Source organism: Corythoichthys intestinalis, chromosome 2 (genome assembly GCF_030265065.1).
Source record: "Corythoichthys intestinalis isolate RoL2023-P3 chromosome 2, ASM3026506v1, whole genome shotgun sequence".
Taxonomy (NCBI): domain Eukaryota; kingdom Metazoa; phylum Chordata; class Actinopteri; order Syngnathiformes; family Syngnathidae; genus Corythoichthys; species Corythoichthys intestinalis.
The window spans coordinates 3908114-3933889 of NC_080396.1; the positions used below are offsets into that span (position 1 = coordinate 3908114).

The 25776-nt window shown below is 36.6% G+C and overlaps 1 protein-coding gene across 3 annotated transcripts in view; it reads left to right on the top strand.

Annotated features, from left to right (window-relative positions):
• The window catches only part of LOC130930338 (gamma-aminobutyric acid receptor subunit gamma-3-like), a 271640-nt gene that overhangs the window by 146167 nt on the left and 99697 nt on the right, over nucleotides 1-25776 (top strand). For all 3 annotated transcript variants that reach the window (XM_057858229.1, XM_057858243.1, XM_057858234.1), the window contains 3 exons: nucleotides 9924-10015; nucleotides 14619-14750; nucleotides 25574-25656. In XM_057858229.1, the coding sequence (XP_057714212.1) occupies nucleotides 9924-10015; nucleotides 14619-14750; nucleotides 25574-25656 (307 nt within the window). The remainder of the gene's footprint in view (nucleotides 1-9923; nucleotides 10016-14618; nucleotides 14751-25573; nucleotides 25657-25776) is intronic.

A 25776-nucleotide genomic window follows, 5' to 3' on the forward strand; every position in this document is an offset into this window, starting at 1 on the left:
AACTTTTAAACAAATTACGTCACAATGAAAAATTTGGCGTCTGTAAAGAAGTCACAGATATCTACCCTATAACTATCGCTTAATTGTATCTTTTTTTGTTACTGTCGCATTTTCCCCGATATGTTAGATGATAAATAATCGATCCAAACAAAGAAAAATTGAAAAATAACGTTTAAAAGGGTAACTATATGAAAAATAAAATCTCAACCACTCCTTGTTGTCTGTGATTTCTACATCGCAACCCTTGTTATACTACCATGTTTCACCCATAAAATCCCCCAAAAATCCGGCTGTGGCCATTCACGTCTGTGTCTTGACACTCGGTGATACATGCTACATGGAGTTTTTGGATCGAAACAAGGTAAGTACGCGATAATATCTTGTTAAAATCGTGGTGTCTTTAATTCTGCACTCGTGTGCTCGCGCCTCCAGTTAGGGTTTTGCTGTTTAAACATTTTTTTTTAAATGCCCTGCTGTTCGAAATTTTTCTTCACCCAGAAAATTGAGATTTGAAGCTTTCCAATGATGTATGACACGTGCATATTGGACAATTTTGAAATTTGGCCAAATTGGGGGTCTCAGAGCGGAACTTCAAGTCCCCTGAGTGTTTTCCGCCATATGCTTTTTGGTGTCACACGCACTTTAAGTCATAATTATAACAGTCTTATGAACCCACTTTCAAATAAAATGAAATTCCCTACCGTAACAATATTTACAATTGTGTTGAATTGGATCTAAACCAGAAGTGTCTGCATCATACTCATTTTCAGAGGCCACGAGTCAAGGGAACGGAATCAGCAGTACCCTTACTCTTGAACGGCCGGCGGCCAAATCCTTTATCCTCACCCTTAATCGAAAAAGGTCAAGTCAGATCGAAGACGAGGCGTTTAGGCGTCCGCGAACCAAAAGACAGGAAGCGCGGAGTGGAGCTTGACGGCAAAACCGCCATTTTTCACAGAATCGGTTATCTGTTGTCTTGTGGCAATGATAAATTCGATAGTAGCGAGGTAAAGAAATGCTCACTCGCACTATCACGGTGACAGTATCTTTAATCGCCATGGAGACCGAGGGGAAAGGAGAGAAGTGCGGGGGAATAGCAAAAATGATCAAGCGCACGTCATATATGTACGGACACGGCCTAATCCTTCGTCAAATCGAGTTTATGGATGTGCTGTGATTGGATGTTCCAAAGCCTTGTTGACAGAGACACGCATAGACCCGCTTACATACTGTATGTATGCATAGATACATACTGTGTTCAAATAGAATCCGCTTGACTGACAGTTGAGCCAAAGGCATCTTAGATACAGCAATATAGTAACAGTACTCACGTAGGATTAAATATACAAATGAGTTCTCACTGTTTATTGTATGGAGGACCAGGAGTGCAAAAATTAAATAAATACACAATTAAATTAATTATTCAATGTGTCAATAAAATGCTTCAATTTCAATATTCATTTATTTCAGGGCTGTCAAATTTATCACGTTCATAGGCGGTAATTAATTTTTTTAGTTAATCACGTTAACATATTTAGCGTAATGAACGCATGCGCCGAACGACCCACTCACACAATGCCGCAAACAGCCTACAATGGTGCCGTTTACTTATATATAGGGTTGTTCCGATCATGTTTCTTTGCTCCCGATCGTTTTAGTTTGAGTATCTGCCGATCCCGATATTTCCCGATCCGATTGCTTTTTTTTTGCTCCCGATTCAATTCCAATCATTCCTGATAATTTTTCCAGATCATATACATTTTGGCAATGCATTAAGAAAAAAATGAATAAAACTCGGACGAATATATACTTTCAACATACAGTACATACAGTAAGTACTGTATTTGTTTATTATGAATATAAATCCTCAAGATGGCATTTACATTATTAACATTCTTTCTGTGAGAGGGATCCATGGATAGAAAGACTTGTGACTTTGTATATTGTGACTAAATATTGCCAAGTAGTGTATTTGTCGAGCTTTCAGTAAATGATACTCTAGCCATGCCCAAATGCATGATGGGAAGTGGAACCATGACTGTGCGTAGTGCTACCAATTGATATATCTTCTCTGCGTTGGGAAATAACATAAGGTGTTAAGAAAAAGATCAATTGCTACCTTGCTTCCCCACATTGCTTCCCACGATATTTCTAATCGTAGGGAGAGGGATTGTAAGGCTTTAGCCAATTAAAAAAAGGCTCCAAAGGCTGCCAAAATTCACTCTACTCATTTTACACTGCCTTTTATCTCTCTATATAGGTAAAACGGCGCCATTACAGATTGAGCGCGACAATGCGTGAGTGGGTCGTGCAGTGCATGCATTAATTGCGTTAAATATTTAAACGTGATACATTTTTTTAAAAAATTAATTACCGCCGTTATCGGGATAAATTTGATGACCCTACCTTAAGCCTAAACTAAAGACTCTGGATGAGTGTAACATATTATGTCTGTAACGTTAAATACAATTAGAAAACGATTTAATTTAAACAAATATATATATACAGTATTAAAGAAAGGCATGGCCGATAGTTTTTTGCCGATTCCGATACTTTGAAAATGACGTGATCGGACATCTCTACTTATATACAGAGCTGAGGTGCAACATCAAGTGAATGGAGAAGATACAAGCATTCATTGGGGCCGTGCTGATTGGCAAAAGCTTTGACATTTCTCCCACAACAACTACAAATATTGTGGGAAGCGACATGGGGAAGAATGCTAGGAGTTGATCTTTTTCTTAACACCCTGTATTGCACCCAACACAGAGAAGATAGCATTTGCAGCCGCCACCACACAGTCATGGTTGCACCACTTCCCTTCATGCATTTGGGCAGAGCAGTTAAGTCGCTACAGTATAATTTACTGAAAGCTCAACAAATACAGTAGATGGCAATATTTAGTCACAATATACAAACTCACATTTATCCTCTAAGAATTACAAGTCTTTCTACCCGCGGATCCCTTTCACAGAAAGAATGTTAATAATGTTAATGCCATCTTGTGGATTTATTGTTATCATAAACAAATACAGTACTTATGTACAGTATGTTGAATGTATATATTTGTCTTGTCTTTCCATTCCAACAATAATTCACAGAAAAATATGGCATATTTTAGAGATGGTTTGAATTACGATTAATTACGATTAATTAATTGATAAGCTGTGATTAACTCGATTAAAAATTTTAATTGTTTGACAGCCCTAATTTATTTATTAGATGGGGCTTTTCTATAGCAAAGGCCCTGATAATAAAATTGCTCAACTTTCTTCTTCATTTTACCGTTTGACCGATCGGCACCATTCAAATATCGAAACGACCGGATTTTTCACGCGACTCAAGATATTTTTCAAACGGCCCCGAAAAATGTTCCGTTTACCCACAAACACGTAAAAGTTTTTTCAAAATGTATCTAGTCCTACATTAAAAATTCTGCGACGGTGAGGCCCATAAAAGTTGTATAGAGAAAAAAATAGAAAAAAAAAAAATTCACGGTTCAAAATTTGCCAAAAACTGCATTCATTTCTAATGGGGTGCCAATGACAGTCATGTAAGTCAAAATTTCTTATTCATTTCCAATGGCAGTTACTTTGCATTGATGCCCAAGTCCACAGATGCCATTGACTGCCATGAATGTCAATAGGACGTGTCGCCCAAATGTCCCCAAATCAACAGGAAGTGATCTGATGTCAATAGGAGGTGTCCCCCAAATGTCCCAACATCAACAGAAAGTGACCTGATATGACCAGGACATGTCCCAGATATGTCCCCAAATCAACAGGAGGTGACCTGATATGACTAGGACATGTCTCCGAAATGTCCCCAAATAGACAGGAAGTGACCTGATATGACCAGGACACGTCCCCAAAAAGATCTGATATCAATAGGACGTGTCCCCCAAATTTCCCCAAATCAACAGGAAGTGACCAAACATCAACAGGACGTGTCCCCCAAATGTCCCCAAATCAACCTTGGAGGGACTAAGATCTGTATCGCCCCATTTCTCCGGAAATCGCAGTTTCTAGTTTTAATATGTATTTATTTCGATGTTTATACATTTCACTTTTTATTTAATTATTTCAACATTTATTTCCATTTTTATCTATCCCAACATGTACTTCAAAATGTATTTATTTATTTATTCTTTTGTTTATTTCATTATTTAATTTAATCCATTTCACTTGTTGTTTCATTCTTGTATGGAGCCCCCCGGGGGCCAGGGTAGAAAAAAAAATCATAGCTAATCTGTACCCACAGTTTAAAGTAATCTGTGGGTACCGATTACTAAACTGTGGGTACAGTTTAGTAATCTGTGGGTACAGTTTAGTAAACCGTGGGTACAGATTGCGAAACTGTGGGTACAGATTACTATACTATACGCACAGTTTACTAATTTGTAGAGATTGTTTGTAGAGATTTGTACAGATTAGTAATCTGTGGTTACAGATTACTAAACTCTACAGTTTACTAATCGGAACCCACAGATTACTAAACTGTGGGTACAGATTACTATATTATACGCACAGTTTAATAATTTGTAGAGATTGTTTTTAGAGATTTGTACAGATTAGTAATCTGTGGGTACAGATTACTCAACTGTACAGTTTACTAATCGGAACCCACAGATTACTAAACTGTGGGTACAGATTACTATACTATACGCACAGTTTAATAATTTGTAGAGATTGTTTGTAGAGATTTGTACAGATTAGTAATCTGTGGGTACAGATTACTAAACTGTACCCACAGTTTAGTAATCGGTACCCACAGTTTAGCAATGATAATGAAAAGCAACACTTGAGGCTACTTAATCAGGTTGCCGCTAATGCGACTACAAAAAATAACTAACTGACAAATGAACACTAGTTGAATTAAGCACGCACGGACAGGACAGCAGCACAGAAAATGTGCAAACACAACATGCCATATTGATTGTTTGATGACACCTGAAAGTAAAAATTTTAGACTGCTACCAAAGAAAACGTGCAATAGTTACCTTTGAAAACCCCTTTGTTCGCCGAGGGGGAAACGTGCAAGTGCTTGCTCGGTCGGTCCCTCGGCGTTTGGAGTCCCCACCAAACATTGGTGACTACTGTTTCCGGGTCATTGCTAAACTGTGGGTGCAGATTAGTAAACTGTCGGTACAGTTTAGTAATCTGTGGGTACAGATTAGTAAACAGTTGGTAAAGATTACTAAAATGTACCCACAGATTGCTAAACTGTGGGTAGTAGTAATCCATGGGTACAGATTAGTAATACGTGGGTACAGATTGCTAAACTGTGGGTACGGTTTAGTAATCCGTGGGTACAGTTTAGGAAAGTGTACCCACAGATTTGGGTACAGATTACCCAAATCTGTAAACTGTGGGTACAGATTAGTAAACTGTACCCACAAAATACTAAACTGTGGGTACAGATAAGCAATGATTTTTTTCTTTTTCTACCCTGGCACCCGAGGGGCTCCGTATTCTTGCACTCTTGTTCTACAAAAAAATCTAAATTGAGGTTTTTTTTATTCATCTAGTATCGAAAATAACGAGTATCAATAATTGAAAATGTAGTAATGTAACAGCAGTACATTTTCATTTTGAACGACAACCTGTAAGATCAAATTCCCTTTGCATGATTTTTCCACCAAATCGTCAGCAAAAACCTAGAAAAGTAAAAAAAAAATTCCTGAAGCTAGTTAGAAAAGAGTCATTTGGAGTTGGAAAAATTTCAGTGGGGATGCTAAAAAGGGAGGAGGCTGATGTGTGTGTTTCCCCTTGCAGTTGAAGTCAAATTAATTAATTCCAGTCACATGCACATTGCTGTCAACATTTTCATTATTATTACACTAGTATGTGCATCCCCAAAGAGGGCTTTGGCTTATCTTAACACAAGCAAAGTCTATTGTTTCTGTCTGCTGAGAGGAATTACAATTAAGATAGATAAAAAAATGGACTAATAGAGATTTTGTTTTTCACCAAAAAGACATTGTACCCTTGTAGCTAGGGTCAGAAAAATCATATTTTCACTGTCGGCCTCTGTAATTTGGCAATGCATTTTAATAGTGGGTAACATGGGAGTCTCAAAAAACTACTCATGATATTAATGGAGGATATTGGCTGCCATTGACGGCATTAGACGTCCAAGAAATTTCGACTAGCCCCTTCCAGTCAAAATGAGTTAGACATCTAGCATTGTCAATGGCACTGAAAGATGCGCATTCAAAGCCAGTCCTTTCAGTTTAAAATAATTGGTTGAGTGTCTTTGGCTGTCAATAGCAGACAATTTTAGAGTACTTATGGGTCACTTCCTGTTGATTATCAGTCACTGTTGGTAAATTTTGAGGCATTTTGTGTCACTTCCTGACTTGCTGTTTATTTTAGTTCACATTCTTTAGTTTTGGTGCACTTAATGGTGACTTTCTGTTGAACTTGAGTTACCTTCTAATGGTTTCAGGGCATTTTTCTGGGTGGCTTTGGGTAGATTTTCGGTCCCTTCTGATACTTTTTTTTTTTTTTTTTGCATATTTTTGGATCATTTCCTGTTGATTTTATGGCATTTTCCGATCACTTCCTCATGATTTTGAGCCACTTCAAGGTCACTTTTGGTTAATTTTGGGTCACTTTCTGTTCGTTGGGGGGCACTTATGCATCACTTTTGGTTAATTTTGGGTCACTTTCTGTTGAATTTAGGTCTCTTTGTGTTGGTTTTGGACACTTACAGGTCACTTGCTATTGATTTTTGGGCATTTCCAGGTCACTATTGTGTTTAATTTTGGGTCACTTTCTGTTGGTTTTGGGGAACTTATAGGTCACTCACTTTTGATTTTGGGTCTCTTTCCGATGATTTCCAGTCATTAATGTGGCAAAATTGATGTTGCCATATGGCATTTTTTTGCCACGTGGCAAAATGGTTTCGCCGTCTGGCATGTTTTTTGCCATGTGGCAAAATGGATTTTGCCATGTGGCATTATGGATTTTGACATGTAGCAAAATGGATTTTGCCATGTGGGTTTTTTTCTCCATGTAGCAAAATTGATTTAAAATAAAAGGAAAATTTGGACGTGCATAGGCGTCAATGGCATAGCCTGCCTTGGGTGTCAGTTGAATGTCAATGAGCTGTAATGGTAAGTGGATGGCCAACAATCACAGCCACATGTTTTTCTGCAATTTAAAATGAATGGAAAATTTGGAGGTGCATAGCCATCAATGGCATTGTCTTCATTGGTTGTCAGTTGAATGTCAATGCGCTCTGATGTAAAGTGTATGGTCAAAAATCACAGCCACACGTTTTTCTACCATATAATATGAATGGAAAATTTGGATGTGCATTGTCATCAAAGGCATGGACGTGCAAGCCCTGCAAAACTGCCATATACCCCCAGAAAGTGCCAAATTGCAAAAAAAAAAAAAAAAAAAGACAGATGGCAAAATCCATTTTGCCACATGGCAAAAAAAATGTCACATGGCAAAACCCATCTTCCCACATAGCAAAAAATGCCACATGTCAAAATCCATTTTGTCGCATGGCAAAAAAAATGCCACATGGCAAAATCCATTTTGTGACATGGGGGGGGGGAAAAAAGACAGATGGCAAAGATTAATGCCACATGTCAAAATCCATTTTGCTACATGGCAAAAAATGCCACATGTCAAAATCCATAATGCTACATGGCAAAATCCATTTTGCCACATACCATAAAAAATGCCACATGTCAAAATCCATTTGCCATATGGCAAAAAAATGTCACATGGCATAAAACAAATGCCAGATGGCAAAATCCATTTTGCCACATGGCAAAAATAATGCCACATGTTAAAATCCATTTTGCAACATGGCAAAAAAAATGCCACATTTTAAAATCCATTTAGCTACATTGCCAAAAAAATGCCACATGGCAAAATCCATTTTGCCACATGGGAAAAAAAATGCCACATGGCAAAAAAAAAAAAAAAAAAAAAAAAATTCCACAAGTCAAAATCCATTTTGCTACATGGCAAAATAAAATGCCACATGTCAAAATCCATTTTGTCACATGGCAAAAAAAATATCACATGTCAAAATCCATTTAGCCACATAGCAAAAAAAAAATGCCACATGGCAAAAAACAAATGCCAGATGGCAAAATCCATTTTGCCACATTGCGAAAAAAATGCCACATGGCAAAAAAAATGCCAGAGGGCAAAGTCCATTTCAGCCACATTGCAAAAAAATGCCAGATGGCAAAAAATGCCCGATGGCAAAATTTATTTTGCCACATGGCAAAAAAATGCCACATGGCAAAATCCATTTTACCACATGGCAAAAAAATGCCACATTGCAAAATCCATTTGCCACATGGCAAAAAAATGTCACATTGGCAAAAAACAAATGCCAGATGGCAAAATCCATTTTGCCACATGGGGAAAAAAATGCCACATGGCAAAAAAAAAAAAAAATGCCAGAAGGTAAAGATAAATTCCACAAGTCAAAATCCATTTTGCTACACGGCAAAAAAAAAAAAAAAAAAATGCCACATGTCAAAATCCATTTTGTCACATGGCAAAAAAAATATCACATGTCAAAATCCATTTAGCCACATAGCAAAAAAATTGTCACATGGCAAAAAACAATGCCACATGGCAAAAAACAAATGCCAGATGGCAAAATCCATTTTGCCACATTGCGAAAAAAATGCCACATGGCAAAAAAAAATGCCAGAAGGCAAAGTCCATTTAGCCACATTGCAAAAAAATGCCAGATGGCAAAAAAATGCCCGATGGCAAAATTTATTTTGCCACATGGCAAAAAAATGCCACCTGGCAAAATTCATTTTACCACATGGCAAAAAAAATGCCACATTGCAAAATCTATTTTGCCACATTGCAAACAGAACGCCACATGGCAAAATCCATTTAGCCACATTGCAAAAAAAATGCCCAATGTCAAAATCCATTTTGCCACATGGCAACATCCATTTTGCCACGTGGCAAATACCACTTTTGGTTTTCGCTGTGTCTCCGATTTTGGGACATTTTGGGTTAACTCCTGTACATTTTAGGTCATTTCCTGTTAATTTTGGTGCATTTTTCGGTGTCTTCCTATTGATTTCGGGTCAGATTGTGTTAATATTTTTGGTACTTTAGGGGAATTCGGTGTCGCTTCCTGTACATTTTGGAAAATTTCCTCTTTACTTTAGGAGATTTCCCAATCGCTTCCTGTTTAGTGGGCGCTTCTTGTAAATTTTGGTGCATTTGGAGGAATTCAAGGAAGTTTTATAATGAAATTGCCTTATTTACTCATTATTTATATTGTATTGAGAATAGCGTTTTTTTGTTGTTCTTTTTTTGCATCAATATCGAGTTGGAATTTTTAGCATTGCGACAAAAGTAATATAGAGTTGGCCCTATTCAGATTATTATAGGCCTCACATCAAATATTCATGTCCCAGATAATAAAGTGGCTGCGTCTGTTTAATTTCCCATCAGAGAATACACAACAGTAGTCACCTTTCGCCCCCTCCTCCCGCCAAATCAGTCTTTGTCTCATTGTTTCCCTGGCATGAGTAATGGACTCCCTTCAACACTTACGGTAGTCTTCTTTACCTTTTTCCTGTTTGATTTAAAACGCACCCTCAGGGGAATCATGCCAACCACCCCGCTCCATTTCACTCAATAAGGCCAAACATCGAGCTTATTTGTTTTGCATAATAGCCATGAATAATTCACTGGCCTCCATACCTTGTCTTGTTTGGATCGTTCACTTTAAAAACAGTTGTTCAGCATACATGGAAATCCCCTTCTGGCCGCCACGTTATTATTTGTCAACTTATTAACGCGTAGTCGTGACAAAGTCGTTTAAATTCACAGCAGATGATCGTTGTTAATGGCGGTGAAAGAATGAAGTGTTTTTTCAGTGAGAAGAAACTGATTAACAACAATGGTCTTCCACAGGAGTACCAGATTGATATCATCTTCGCTCAAACTTGGGTGGACACACGCCTACGCTATAACAGCAGCAGCATGCGGATTCTCACTCTCAACAGGTAATCGATTATTGCAAATGAAGTGTGATACCTGAGGTTATCGCGCTCACAAGTCGGTGCCACCGAAAATAGAATTGGAATTTTTAACACGGCGCAAATTCTAATAACACTGAATTGTTCAGCCAAAACGGTCACAAAAAGAAATCTGTGCCATGACAAAAAGTCAGTCGGGAAAATTCAGTCGCAAAATTTCCAGTGACCAAAAAAAAAAAAAAAAATCAGTCACAAAAAGCTCCAGTGTAGAGATTCAGTCACCCAGAAAAAAACTGCTAAAATTCATACGCAAAAAAATACATTTGCAAAAAAATTCAGTGACCAAAAATTCCGTGACAAAAAAATTCGGTGAAAAAACTCAAAAACTCAAACTCACCGAAAAGTCATTCGCAAAAATGTTTGTTAAAAAAAATTCGGTCGCAAAAAATATAAAGAAAAAAAACTAATATCACTGAATCGTTTTCAGCATCAAAATTTAACTACAACATGGGCACACAAATTCAGTCGCAAAAAAAGTATGACAAAAAAAAAAAAAACATCAGTGGCAAAAAAATCAGTTGCAAAAAAGTTTGGTTAGGAAAAAATGCAGTTGCAAAAATTCAGATGGAAAAAATCCAGTGGCGAAAAAATCCAGTGGCAAAAAAATTCTGTGACAAAAAATTAAGTCGCCAGAAATCCAGTCGCAAAAAAAATATATAAATTAAAAACAAAAAAAAAAACTCTTTTATCACTGAATCGTTTTCAGCATCAAAATTCACCCATAACATGGTCACAGAAATTCAGTCAGATGTAAAGATTCAGTCACCAAAAAAAAAAACTCCGTTGTTAATATTCAGATGCAAAAAATACATTGGCAAAAAAATTCAGTGACCAAAAATATTCAGTGGGGAAAAAAAACTCTGGTCCAAAAATTCATTCGCAAAAAAAGTTTGTTTAAAAAAAAATGCTGTTGCAAAAAATGCAGGTACAAAAAATTCAGTCGCAAAAAAATTCAGTGAAAAAACTGTTCCAAAAAGTCATTCGCAAAAATATTTGTTAAAAAAAAATGCAGTTGCAAAAAATTCAGGTGCAAAAAATAATTCAGTCGCCAGAAATTCAGTCGCAAAAAAATATAAATTAAAAAAAAAAACTGTCACTGAATCGTTTTCAGCATCAAAATTCAACCACAACATGGTCACAGAAATTCAGTCAGATGTAAAGATTCAGTTACCCAAAAAAAAAGTCAGTTGTTAATATTCAGATGCAAAAAATACATTTGCAAAAAAAGTCAGTGACCAAAAATATTCAGTGGGGGGAAAAAAAACTCTGTTCCAAAAATTCATTCGCAAAAAAGTTTGTTTAAAAAAAAATGCTGTTGCAAAAAATTCAGGTGCAAAAAATTCTGTGACAAAAAATTCAGTAGGGAAAAAATTCAGTTGCAAAAAATATAAAGAAAAAAAGCTAAGGTGTAGAGATTGTCACAAAAAAAAACTCAGTTGCTGAAATTCATATGCACAAAATACATTTGCAAAAAATCAGTGACCGAAAATTCCGTGACAAAAAAATTCAGTGAAAAAAATTCAGTAGGGAAAAAATTCAGTCGCAAAAAATATAAAGAAAAAAAACTAAGGTGTAGAGATTCAGTCACAAAAAAACCAAAACTCAGTTGCTGAAATTCATATGCAAAAAATACATTTGCAAAAAAATTTAGTGACCAAAAATTACGTGACAAAAAAATTCAGTCAAAAAACTCTGTTCCGAAAAGTCATTCGCAAAAATGTTTGTTAAAAAAATGCAGTTGCAAAATATTCAGGTGCAAAAATATTCGGTCGCCAGAAATTCCGTCGCAAAAAAATATAAATTAAAAAAAAAACTGTCAAATCACTGAATCGTTTTCAGCATCAAAATTCAACCATAAGATGGTCACAGAAATTCAATCAGGTGTAAAGATTCAGTCACCAAAAAAAAAAAAAAAAACCTCAGTTGTTAATATTCAGATGCAAAAAACACATTTGCAAAAAAATTCAGTGACCAAAAATATTCAGTGGCGGAAAAAAACTCTGTTCCAAAAAAAAAAAAGTTTGTTTAAAAAAAAAATGCTGTTGCAAAAAATTCAGTCGCAAAAAATATAAAGAAAAAAAACTCTAATATCACTGAATAATTTTCAGCATCAAAATTTAACCACAACATGGGCACACAAATTCATTCACAAAAAAATCAATTACAAAAAAAAAAAAAAAAAAAAAAAAAAAACATCAGTGGCAAAAAATCAGTTGCAAAAAAGTTTGTTTAGGAAAAATGCAGTTGCATAAAAATCAGATGGCAAAAATCCAGTGGCAAAAAATTAAGTCGCCAGAAATCCAGTCACAAAAATATATAAGCTAACTATAATTATCACTGAATCGTTTTCAGCATCAAAATTCAACCATAAGATGGCCACAAAAAACAGTCGCAAAAATAAAAAAAAAAAAAATGCAGTTGCATACAATTCAGTTGCAAAATATTTCGGTGCAAAAAAATTTTGTGGCAAAAAAAAATGTAATCGCCAGACATTCAGTCGTAAAAAATATATATTAAAAAAAACTCTAATATCACTGAATCGTTTTCAGCATCAAAATTCAACCATAACATGGTCACAAAAATTTAGTGGCAAAAAAATTCAGATGCAAAAAAAAAAAAAAAATCAGTGGAGGAAAAATAACTGTTGAAAAAAAAAAGTTGATTTAAAAAAAATTCTATTGCAAAAAAATTTCAGTCACAAATAATAGTTATAAAAAATATATATAAAGAAAAAAAACTCTAATATCACTGAATCGCTTTCAGCATCAAAATTCAACCATAACGGTTGTTAAAATTCATCTGTAAAAAAATACATTTGCAAAAAATTCATTGACTAAAAATTCTGTGACAAAAAAATTCAGTGGAAAAAAAATTCATTGCCAAAAATTCAATCGCAATAACATTTGTTTAACAAAAAAAAAAAAGAGAGTTGCAAAAAATTCAAATGCAAAAAAGTTCAGTGGGAGAAAAAAATCAGTCGCCAGAAATTCAGTCGCAAAAAAATATGAATTAAAAACAACTCTAGTATCACTGAATCGTTTTCAGCATCAAAATTCAACCATAGCATGGTCACATAAATCCAGTCACATAAAATTCAGTGACAAAAAAAAAATATCAGTCGCGAAAAGGTCAGGTGTGAAGATTCAGTCACAAAAAAAAACTCAGTTGTTAAAATTCATATGCAAAAACTACATTTGCAAAAAAAAATCAGTGACCCAAAATTCTGTGACAAAAACACAAAAATCAGTGGAAAAAATACTGGGTTCCGAAAATTCATTCACAAAAAAAGTTTGTTAAAAAAATGGAGTTGCAAAAAATTCAGGTGCAAAAAAATTCAGTTGGGGGGAAAAAAATTCTGTCGCCCTTCAGCATCAAAATTCAACCATAACATGGTCACAAAAATTCAGTCACAAAAAAATGAGATGCAAAAAAAATGAGAAGTTCAGTTGCAAAAAAAAAAAACAAATCACTGGAGAAAAAAAAAGTTTGTTTAAAAAAATGCAGTTTCATACAATTCAGTTGCATGAATTTCTGGTGCAAAAAAAAAAGTATTGGCAAATAAATTCAGCCACAAAAAATTCAAATCCAAAAATTTTGTTGCGTAAAATTCAGTGGCAAAAAATATTAATTAAAAGAAAACTCTAATATTACTGAATTGTTTACATCATCAAATCCAGCCATAACTTGGTCACAAAAATTCAATAGTAAAAAATTCACTGACAAAATCCAAATTGAGTCACGTAAAATTCAGTTGCAAAAAAATTCAGTCCGTACAAATTCTGTCACAAAAAAATATAAAATAAAAAATCTAATATCACTGAATTGTTTTCGGCATCAAAATTCAACCACAACAAGGTCATGAAAATTCAGTCGCAAAAACTTCAGATGCAAAAAATAAATAAAATTAGTCGCAAGAAATTCAGCAGCAAAAAAAAAAAAAAAAAAATTTCAGTTGCGAAAAATTCAGTTGCAAAAATATCTGTCACAAAACACACTTTCACAAAAATTACAGTGGCAAAAACTCTGACAAAAATTCATAAAAAAAAAAAAAAAAAAAAAAAAAACTTGCAAAAATTCAGTGGCAAAAAAAATTGTTAAAAAAACTCAGTTGCTAAACATACACTGACAAAAAAACTCAAATACAAAAATGTTGTCGCGTAAAATTGAGTCACAAAAAATTCAGTCAGTAAAAATGACATCACAAAAAAAGTATGAACTTAAACATTTCTAATATTCCTGAATTGTTTTCGGCAAGAAATTCAGCCGCAAAAACTTTCAGATGCAAACATATCAGTCACAGAAATTGAAGTGGCAAAAAATTGAGTAAATTAAAAAAAATCAGTTACAAACATAATAATCAGTTGCAACATCCAAGTAAACAGAGAAAAGCAATCGATCCCATTCCCAGTCAGAATTTCTTACAACTGAATTTTGATGCTGAAAAAAAAAATCTGTGTTAGAAATTCAAACTCCATTGGCACAGATTTACTAGCATAAACGTGCTTTATTTTTCCGATCAAATGTGTCGCGTAATCTTCGGATGTAAATCATGCTCATTTTCTATCCGCAGCAACATGGTAGGCTTGATCTGGCTTCCCGACACCATCTTCAGGAATTCCAAGACGGCCGACTCTCACTGGATAACGACACCCAATCAGCTGCTTCGAATCCGTAACAACGGGAAAATTCTTTACACGCTGAGGTGAGAACTGAATGGCATCCATGTTATGAATAGCTGAGATTGATTTTGGCCTGCATTTGAATCTTTGATTTGATGGTTAATGTGCAAATAGCAAGCATAAGAACGAATCAATGTTTGTGATGGTATGCTTTCCACTGTTCAAGGTAGACAACAGTCAATATGACACACATTCTCCTCAGACACTTTGTTCAGAGTGTTTGCTTTTAGGCTGGCAAATATTGTGTATGGCAAATATGTGTGCCCGCCTGATGTGCTCACAGCAGATAGCTTCTTTCTCTTGGTTGTGCTCAGAGTGAATCAATGATATTTCAAATGATTGCAAACAAAATGCAGGACTGTTCAGCTGCTTAGACACCGTAAATAGGAGTCTGGTTGCCCTTATGGTTTGAACAGTTTTAATGTATCACATGGGAGTTTCATATATCCTGAAGGGAATAGTATCTTTTCTCGTATTTACCGTTCGACTGTTTGTATGACTCTAACACACTTAATATAATCAATCAGGGAATAGTATCTTTTCTCATATTTACTGTTTGACTGTTCGTATTACTCTTAACGTACCCAATATAAAATAAATAGCATTTATATCATAGTTTAGGGAAAACAAGCAGAATATATTAGACATAGGGCATAAGAGATACGTACATGACGCCTTCTGACCACAGACGCCCAACGCGTGCGTCATGCAGCTGACTGAGCAAGATTGTCGTTGACCAGTGGTGTTACCAGGATGCCAGGTGTGGGTGGGCATTAGTCTTACCTGGGGATGGGGGCAACAACAACAACAACAACAACAACAACAAAAGCTACAATGCTCAAGTAGGTCGAAATCCAGCGTAGGACTACTGCATCTTAAAACATTTTGTTTTCTACTTGAGATAACTGTTGTTGTGATTTGGTCCAAACAAATAAAAGATTATTTGATTTTATTTGACTTAGAACACATCCATAGCTGAACAGTATGGTCATGCAGGTGAAAATGTTTTTTTAGGTAACGTATTGTGGTTCCTTGGTTTTATTATTATTATTATAGTTATTCCTTGTTCCGTAGCCCTTTTGAGCTCAATTTGACCCCCTTAGAATGTTTCAAAATGCACCAAAATCGGCAGGCAGGTCAAGACAGGTACAGTCTTTGAGACCCTGTCAAGACAAATTCCAAATACACTATGTAGCACCCCCTAGCAGTCATTCTTTGTCCCGCCAACGCTTTGAGCCCTACTTTGAACCCCTCAGAATGCTTTAAAACTCACCAAACTCAATAGCCAGGTGAACACTGGTGACTTTGATAAAATGTAAAAATAAAAAAAATTCAAAAATATATGTGTAAATGTGTGTAGCCCCTCCTAGGAACAAAACCAAAATGTCATTTATTTATTTATTTATTTATTTATTTATTTTTAAGTGAAATAGGAGGTAACAACACAAAGGTTAAAACTAAGAACACATCAGTACTATATGAATGGGATACCATACGCGGTGCCCGGACTGCCGTTAGTACTACATCCAGTTTTCTTTGGGTGGGCAGAGAGTGTCCGTGGGTGGGCATTTGCCCCCCCACCCCCCGGTAACGCCCCTGTTGCTGACTACCAGGTGATAGGCAAGGCATCTACAAGCCCACGTCTGCAGCACCAAATCCCGCAATCAGCTCTTCAGGACAGTCCAGAACAAATGGCGGGACGTCCTGTACTACCACAACACCCGATAACAAAAACAACTCTAAGTTTGATAGCTCGGCACCTCTCAGACGTCAAGGCAGGCCAAACCTCCCACCTCAGTTACCATGACCCAGCAACCAATGGTGACGCACAAACTTTACCACCCAAATCTGCAAAAGAAGAATTATCCTAAACAACACCCAGGCACACCCATCATCCGGCCCACCTACAACAGACTTCAAAAAGACTGAACGTTTTTTCGTAAGTACTTAATTACGTAAAAAATACGTAATTAATGAACACGCAATTAACATAAGCCCCTTTCAGACTTATTATAATTTTCAGACTATAAGGCACAACCTGATTATAAGCCGCCACCCACCAAATTTGACACGAAAATGGCATTTGTTCATAGATAATCAGCACTGGACTATACGCTGGAGCTATCCTCACTGTATTATAGGATATTTACACCAAACAGATAACACTTTATTTGGCAGCGGCATCATACGACTGTCATGAGACCAAATGAGGCTTCATCGCTTCAAGAAGCTTCATTTAGCCATCACGTCTACCTTAGGGGAGGCAATCAACCTTTTCTGCCACCTGCTGTTAGCACTGTTGTCGTCCAACATGCCTCCTAGCATGCATGGCAACGCTACTGATATAGATAAAAAGCCAAAATTCATATTCTGTGCTAATTATTTCGTCAGTTCCTGTTCCAGTTGCTTCATAAATTGCTAGTCATGGTATTTAGTAACACTTTATTTGCAGTGGCGCATAAGACCAATGAACCACCATGAAGCTTTGAATCAATTGGCTAAAAAGCTTCATTTGGCCATCATTGCTCTATTCGGGGAGACAGTCAACCTCTGCTGCCACCTACTGTCAACACTGTTGTCATCCAACATGCCTCCTGGTATACATTGCAGCGCTACAGATATAAATGACAAGCAAAATTCCTGTTCAGTGGTAATTATATCTTAAGTTACTGGTCCAGTTGTTTAATTCATTGCTAGTTTTGGTATTTAGAAACACTTTCTTTGACAGTGGCACCATGAGACTGTGATAGAACCATCATAATTATGACATGATACTGCCATGAGCATAAATCAATGTTAAGGAGAGAGGTCATTTTGTATCATCCGGCAAAATATCTCACTTTTGAATGGATGTAAAAGATCCAAGCTGGACATAAATGGAGTTAGTGACATAATTTGCCGGATGTCACTTAATGACATCTGTCATATGCATTCATTAATGCCCATGACAGTGTCATGTCATAATTATGACGGTCTTAGGGCAATGCAGATCTCCATGCAAGATCTCACCCCGTGACGTCAAAGTGATAACAAGAACGGTGAGCAAAAATCCCAGAACCACACGGGGGGACCTAGTGAATGACCTACAGAGAGCTGGGACCACAGTAACAAAGGCTACTATCAGTAACACAATGCACCGCCAGGGACTCAAATCCTGCACTGCCAGACGTGTCCCCCTGCTGAAGCTAGTACACGTCCAGGCCCGTCTGCAGTTCGCTAGAGAGCATTTGGATGATCCAGAAGAGGACTGGGAAAATGTGTTATGGTCAGATAAAACCAAAATAGAACTTTTTGGTAGAAACACAGGTTCTCGTGTTTGGAGGAGAAAGAATACTCAATTGCATCCGAAGAACACCATACCCACTGTGAAGCATGGGGGGTGGAAACATCATGCTTTGGAGCTGTTTTTCTGCAAAGGGACCAGGACGACTGATCTGTGTAAAGGAAAGAATGAATGGGGCCATGTATCGAGAGATTTCGAGTGAAAATCTCCGTCAGCAAGGGCATTGAAGATGAGACGTGGCTGGGTCTTTCAGCATGACAATGATCCCAAACACACAGCAAGGGCAACAAAGGAGTGGCTTCGTAAGAAGCATTTCAAGGTCCTGGAGTGGCCTAGCCAGTCTCCAGATCTCAACCCCATAGAAAATCTGTGGAGGGAGTTGAAAGTCCGTGTTGCCCAACGACAGCCCCAAAATTTCACTGCTCTAGGGGAGATCTGCATGGAGGAATGGGCCAAAATACCAGCAACAGTGTGTGAGAAGCTTGTAAAGAGTTACAGAAAACGTTTGGCCTGTTTTTTCCAACAAAGGGTACATAACAAAGTATTGAGATGAACCTTTGGTATTGACCAAATACTTATTTTCCACCATGATTTGCAAATAAATTCTTTAAAAATCAAACAGTATGATTTTCAGTTTTTTTTTTTTTCCACATTCTGTCTCTCATGGTTGAGGTTTACCCATGTTGACAATTACAGGCCTCTATATTATTTTCAAGTGGAAGAACTTGCACAATTAGTGGTTGACTAAATACTTATTTGCCCCACTGTGTATACAGAACTAGATGCAAATGACAGACACGGCGGCATTAGCAACATGTATAATAAAGAACTAGATGCGTTAGTAAAGAGCTGCCGTCTTAAAGCAGTAGACTTCTCAGGAAGGTTTTGTTGTAGAGAACCTTCCTAGCCAACCTAAGTAACTTTTGATCTAAAATGCTCCTAAATCGGCAAAATCTTGACTTAAATCTAACTTTAAATGATGAAACAGTTTTAAAACTTAAACATGTCGAAAATAGACAGAAGGGAACTAATGCAATAACGGGAGCTATTTTAAAATACCTGCAACATAAAGCAATTATCAGAGAATCCCCAAATTTAAAAAATAAGGTCCTAATGATAACTTTTTTTCAAATTAGTAAAAAGAAAAGTCAAAATCAATGTTTAATAAGCGCTCTATTATCTATAAGCCTTGCTAAATCCTGTTTTTTTTTTCCCTCATGGAACCTGCAGATGCATGTGTTGACTTGCATCCATCATTTTTGTTTTCAAAAAGAAATGTTAAAATTCTGAATTAGTCTCAAAATCATGACATTTTAGGTGTATCAAATGTGATACATTTGGCAATAAAGGGTTAACAGCTTTAACGGTTAATTCACAACATTAAATGACTTCCACACATAGCAAAGGTTACTATCTCGTTATCACAATATCCGCAATACCCCTGTGTCTAGTTATGTTTAGGGTAAAGAATTGGGCTAGGGCCAAAAACCCTTTAAACTTCACATTGGGTGACAGTTTTTTTGGTTTGTTTTGTTTTGAGAAAAAAAAAACATGAAAATTATCACCAGTTACAGTTAAGTAACTACTCTTACATTCAGGTAACTGAGTCACTAACGCAATTTCTTTTAGGGAGAAGTAATTCGTAACTGTAATTAATTACTTTTTTAAAGTAAGATTAACAAAACTGCTAGTATACTCTAAAGCTATTGTCAACATTAATGATGATAGGCATCCAATCCATCTATCGCCGTCAATGGTAGCCAGTTATTCATATTACGAGTCATTCCTAAAGTGTATTTGTTGTCCTGGATATCCAGCATATGATATCCTGTTTACCAACACTGCAAATTGCCTTAGTAATAACCATCCATTAATTTTGGTTCATTCTGTTTAGGGTCACAGAGAAGTTAAAGTCTATCCCAGCTGATTTCGGGTGAAAGGCGGAAGACCGTGAAAGGGTCATTGCCTAGGAAATTAGTGAGCCCGCCGCCTAAAATAATGCCATAAAGAATCAACACAGCTTTGATGGTGCTTATCAAAGCTGAACGTTATTGTAAAGTGTTGTTTTGATATAGCCCCTGTATCGCATCCCATTAAATCAGGCGTGTCCAAACCGGCTGGATTTTTTTATTGGCCCGCAGCAAATTATGAAGGTAATACTAAATACGGCCTGCTAAGGAAGCTTGAGTTCATCCTAGATTCTGTTGCACATCTCAGCTTCAACACTACATGGAGCTAGTCAGTTCAACAGTGCATCTTCATTAGCTCAGTTAGCCTTATCATTATACTGTGTATATATATGTATTAGGGGTGTCAAAATTAACGCGTTAACGCGCGGTAATTAATTTTTTTAATTAATCACGTTAAAATATTTGACGCAATTAACGCACATGTCCCGCTCAGACAGTATTCTGCCTTTTGGTAAGTTTTACAGCAAGGCTTTCTTTTTGTGCTGTCTAACAGCGAACTCTTGTGGTCACTTTGCGACATGGTTTATTTTTTCTTGCCAGTCCAATACGGCTGCATGACGTTTCTGTTGTGCTTATATGATCCTTGGACAAGATTTGTCCGTAAGTATGGTTGTTGTAAAGAATGTACATATTATGTTAATAAGCGAAATGTTATATTTTTTGTATGAGACGCTTTTTGTTTATGTTTAGTTAACCTGTATAGCGTGCTAAGCTAACGTTGTTGCTAATGCAATGCTTGTGTACTTTTTTTTTTAGTTTTACGACGGTCTAAAGAGGACAATGGTTTGAGTCCATTTTATTAATAAATCAGATGAAAAAGGAAGAAGTCTGATTATTAAGGCGTCGTTCACTAGCTGTCTAGCTTTGGAAAAAGTAGACGCTTCGGAGTGAGGACAGCATAGACAGATTTAAATGACAGTAGAGTGAAATGCCCACTACAGTCCTTATGTACCGTATGTTGAATGTATATATCCATCTTGTGTCTTATCTTTCCATTCCAACAATATATTTTACAGAATATATATATAATTCACAGAAAAATATGGCATATTTTATCGATAGTTTGAATTGCGATTAATTGCGATTAATTACGATTAATTAATTTTTAAGCTGTAATTAACTCGATTAAAATTTTTAATCGTTTGACAGCCCTAATATGTATATATATATATATATATATATATATATTATTAGGGTTGTTCCGATCATGTTTTTTTGCTCCCGATCATTTTAGTTTGAGTATCTGCCGATCCCGATATTTCCCGATCCGATTGCTTTTTTTTGCTCCCGATTCAATTCCAATCATTCCCGATCATTTTTCCCGATCATATACATTTTGGCAATGCATTAAGAAAAAAAATGAATGGAACTCGGACGTATATATACATTCAACATACAGTACATAAGTACTGTATTTGTTTATTATGACAATAAATCCTCAAGATGGCATTTACATTATTAACATTCTTTCTGTGAGAGGGATCCACGGATAGAAAGACTTGTGACTAAATATTGCCATCTAGTGTATTTGTTGAGCTTTCAGTTAATGATACTGTAGCCATGTCCCAGTGCATGATGGGAAGTGGAACCATGACAGTGCTACCAATTGATATATCTTCTCTGCGTTGGGAAATAACATAAGGTGTTAAGAAAAAGATCAATTGCTACCTTGCTTCCCCACATTGCTTCCCATGATATTTTTAATCGTAGGGAGAGGGATTGTAAGGCTTTAGCCAATTAAAAAAAAGGCTCCAAAGGCTGCCAAAATTCCCTCTACTCATTTTACACTGCCTTTTATCTTTCTATATAGGTAAAACGGTGTCATTACAGATCGAGCGCGACAATGCGTGAGTGGGTCGTGCAGCGCATTCATTAATTGCGTTAAATATTTTAACGTGATACATTTTTTGAAAAATTAATTACCGCCATTATCGGGATAAATTTGATAATCCTACCTTAAACCTGATTTAAAGACTCTGGATGAGTGTAACATATTATGTCTGTAACGTTAAATACAATTAGAAAACGATATAATAAAAAAAATATATATATATATTAAAAAAAGGCATGGCCGATATTTTTTTGCCGATTCCAATACTTTGAAAATGACGTGATCGGGACATCTCTAATATATATATACACTCACCGGCCACTTTATTAGATACACCTGTCCAACTGCTCGTTAACACTTAATTTCTAATCAGCCAATCACATGGCGGCAACTCAGTGCATTTAGACATGTAGACATGGTTTAAGACAGATATGTCCAAAGTCCGGCCCGGGGGCCAAATGCGGCCCGTGGTCAGATTTCATCCGGCCCCCAGCCTCTGTCATAAAATCAATAACGTCTGGCCCGCACACAGACTTAATAAATTGGTCAGCAGTACTGCTACAAGCATATGAAGTAGCTTACACACTAAATGCTGCTCCTCATTTACCCACTAAAAAGGAGCATCACTCTAAGCAACAACCCTTTACGCCCAATTCTCTAAAATGGCGACAATCAACAAAAAAAAAAAAAAAAAAGTTGACTGCAACGGCTGGCGCTTAAAGGGTAGGTGGAAACTGGACTATTTCGTCACTAAAATACCCAATGACTGTGTCTGCCTCATTTGCAAAGAGACAGTCGCTGTTTTTAAAGAGTTCAATATGAGGCGATGTTACCAAACAAGACACGCTGACATGTACGACAAGATTACAGGGAAGATACGTAGCGAGAAATTGAAGCAACTTGAAGCTAGTTTAATTTCACAGCAGCAGTATTTCGCAAGAGCCCGAGAGTCGAAAGAGAACGCCACAAAGGCTAGTTGCAAAATTGTTGAAATTATTAATTAAAAAAAAAAAAAAAAGTAGTGCTGCAACGATTAATCGATTAAATCGAGTATTCGATTAGAAAAAAATATTCTAACTAAATTTTGTGGCTTCGAGTATTCGTTTAATTGAAGTGGCATTGTAATGGTTGATTTTAAAAGTATTTGCATTTAATTTTACTGATGAGGGTGGATACAATGCCTTCTGGTCTGCCTTTTTTCACATGGCTGAATCCAACTGCTCCCTGTTAAGACCAACATAAGCTAAGTTTTTGTTTGAGCGAATGTTTTTTTAATGCATTCTTAATTTAGTTTGTAGGTATATTTAGCCGTTTTTTGTGGGAATATGTGTCTGAACCACTTGTTAAGAGCATTGTAAAAAAAAAAAAAAAAAAAAAACTTTAGCATTTTATAGCATTCAAGATAGCAGACTTTTTCTATCCAAGTTAGCCAATTGTTCTTTTGTTGTGCACAGATCCTCATTTTAAAAAAAAACAATTATATCGTTTGAGGCTCAGCTCAGGTGTTTTAATTTTTCATGTTCCTTATCCGATTACTCGATTATGCGAACAAACTAGTCCATCGATTAATCAACTACTAAAATATTCAATAGCTGTAACACTGCCAATGGGTCTTCCCATTGGCAGTGTATCAAATACAGACTCCACAGGAGTGTGTAGGCGGGTGGCCTGCTTGATTGCTTATTTGAGTGGTCTATTATTTGACAAAGTCCTGTAGTCTGTTAGGTATCGGGGTCATTTGACGCCTTTCTGGTACTTCTTTATAGCCAAAAAAAAATTTTTTTTTGATAAAACGGGAGTTCAAGTTAAGCACTGCCGGGGACTACCTGTAATGACAAATCGGAGGACTTGACAGCAAATGTGGTCTTTTAGTAGAGCTTGGAATGAATTAGGCAATTTGCATGTAAAACATGATTCACAATTCAAAGAAATCTTGATACCAAAGCCAATCTAGTGTGAGTAATTTCATATCTTGAGTTTGGTCACCCCTGCATTAGATGATGGTGATTACCAGTGGCAGACTTGGAAATTTTGGGGCCTAAGGCGAACATATCCAGGGACCCTCTTCATGGGTCAGGGGTTAAAAAGGTAAGAAGGGTGTGGAGGAAATATGTTCCGGTACACTAGGGATGTCCTAAACGACAAATTTTCTCCTGATTAGTCAGCCGACTAGTTTTACGATTAGTAGATTAATCTAATAATTTTCTTTTTTTTACTAATTTAGGAATGAAATTTTTGTTGACACTTATTAATTCACAAAACCATTTTGGAACACTTAAATTCTTTATTAAAGTAGAAATAATCATGTAAATAACAATAATTAATTACAAATAAACTATAAGGTTATATGCTGATAGCATTTACTAGTTGCAAAAGAATGGAAAGTAAACAGATTCAGAACATTGACTTTGCCTTTCCAACATTATTCAAAACAATTCTTGAAAAAAAAAAATTCTAGCATTATTATCATAGAATACTATAATAGCAGTATAATAATTATAATAATTATTCATTGCCAATCATATTTGTCATAAAGAGTGTCATTTGAGAGCTATTCTTAGTGTAGGATCTGTATTCTGTATTATTTACTCACCATATTATAATATATTCTGAAGTATGTGGGATTAACTCCAGAAATCGTTATTGATATGACGAACATGACGTGCTTTTATTTTGAAATGTTCATCGGAGGTACGTTCGCTAAACCGCTAACCGAAAGCTTTATACTACGTAAAAAAGCATTCTTCGTCATTGCTTGTGGTGTCACTGATAAATTTTTTTTTTTTCGTTAGCAGATGCTGTTAATCAGCTCTTGAGTGCTATTGTATGACTGATTGGAACTGTACTGCATTGTTTCGCCACAGGGTGTGCTGTCGTGTATTTTAAATTTGGTGTGAAGAAGAAAGTTAAAAGAGGCATTAGCGGCCTATTCTGAACTTCTCCCTCATTGCACTTTGGCTCTCATGGAAAGCACGTTCGCTCATGTGTTCGAAATAAATGATAGCCAACGTGCAATGTAGCAAGTGAGCTGTAAAAATAGCGAGCTTAGTGGCGTGAAAAACGCGGGAGAGCTAAGTGAAGCTAACGAGCAGCTAAGCGGAGCTAAGCGATGCTAAACGGCACTAAATAAAGCTAAGCGACTGATACTCAGTCCTTCATCGTGGAACAGTCCATTTTAGTGCGTGTGTGCGGGGGAGAGATAATATAAATGCAGTATTCAAATGGCTTTCTTTTTTGTTTTGTTATTTGTTTGTTTGGTATGCTGACATAATTATACATGACGAATAGTTGGGGGTGCTGCTGGCTCAGGCGGCCCAAGCCCTTGCTCGTTGGGGCAAGGGCAGCTGGTTGGGGGCCCCCTACTGGTTGGAGGCCTAAGGCGATCGCTTACTTCGCCTGAATAGTAGATCCGCCTATGGTGATTACCCATCATGATTCTTGTTACAATGACAACAAAATGTCTGCTCCTTCCAGCTTCTTTCATACGTTGAGAAAAAAGTACTTGCCGCTTACACCTCATGCTACTTCCTTTGATGACAGGATGTGAAATCAGCAAGTTGTGCACCTCCCACAGAGTAAAGCAGAACGGGGACCGTTCCCTGTTCTGATTGAATCACCACTTTGATGCACATTTACCCTGGCACAAAGTAGCCCTCATTATGTTGTTGTTCATTCTTAGATGTGACTTTCGGTCAATTGAGTAAAGATGTGGAAAATGGGGACTGAATGGAGTGAAAATGCCTTTTTTTTCTGTCTCTTCAGGATGACCATCAACGCTGAATGTCAGTTGCAGCTCCATAATTTCCCAATGGACGAGCACTCGTGTCCTCTCGTCTTTTCCAGTTGTAAGTGAAGTGCTGACACTCGTCGGCCCACGTGCATACAAGATGAGTGGGCTGATACTTGTATATATGTACTTTGTAGGAATGAAGTAATCGGGAGCCTACTCGTTAAGATGTTTTCAG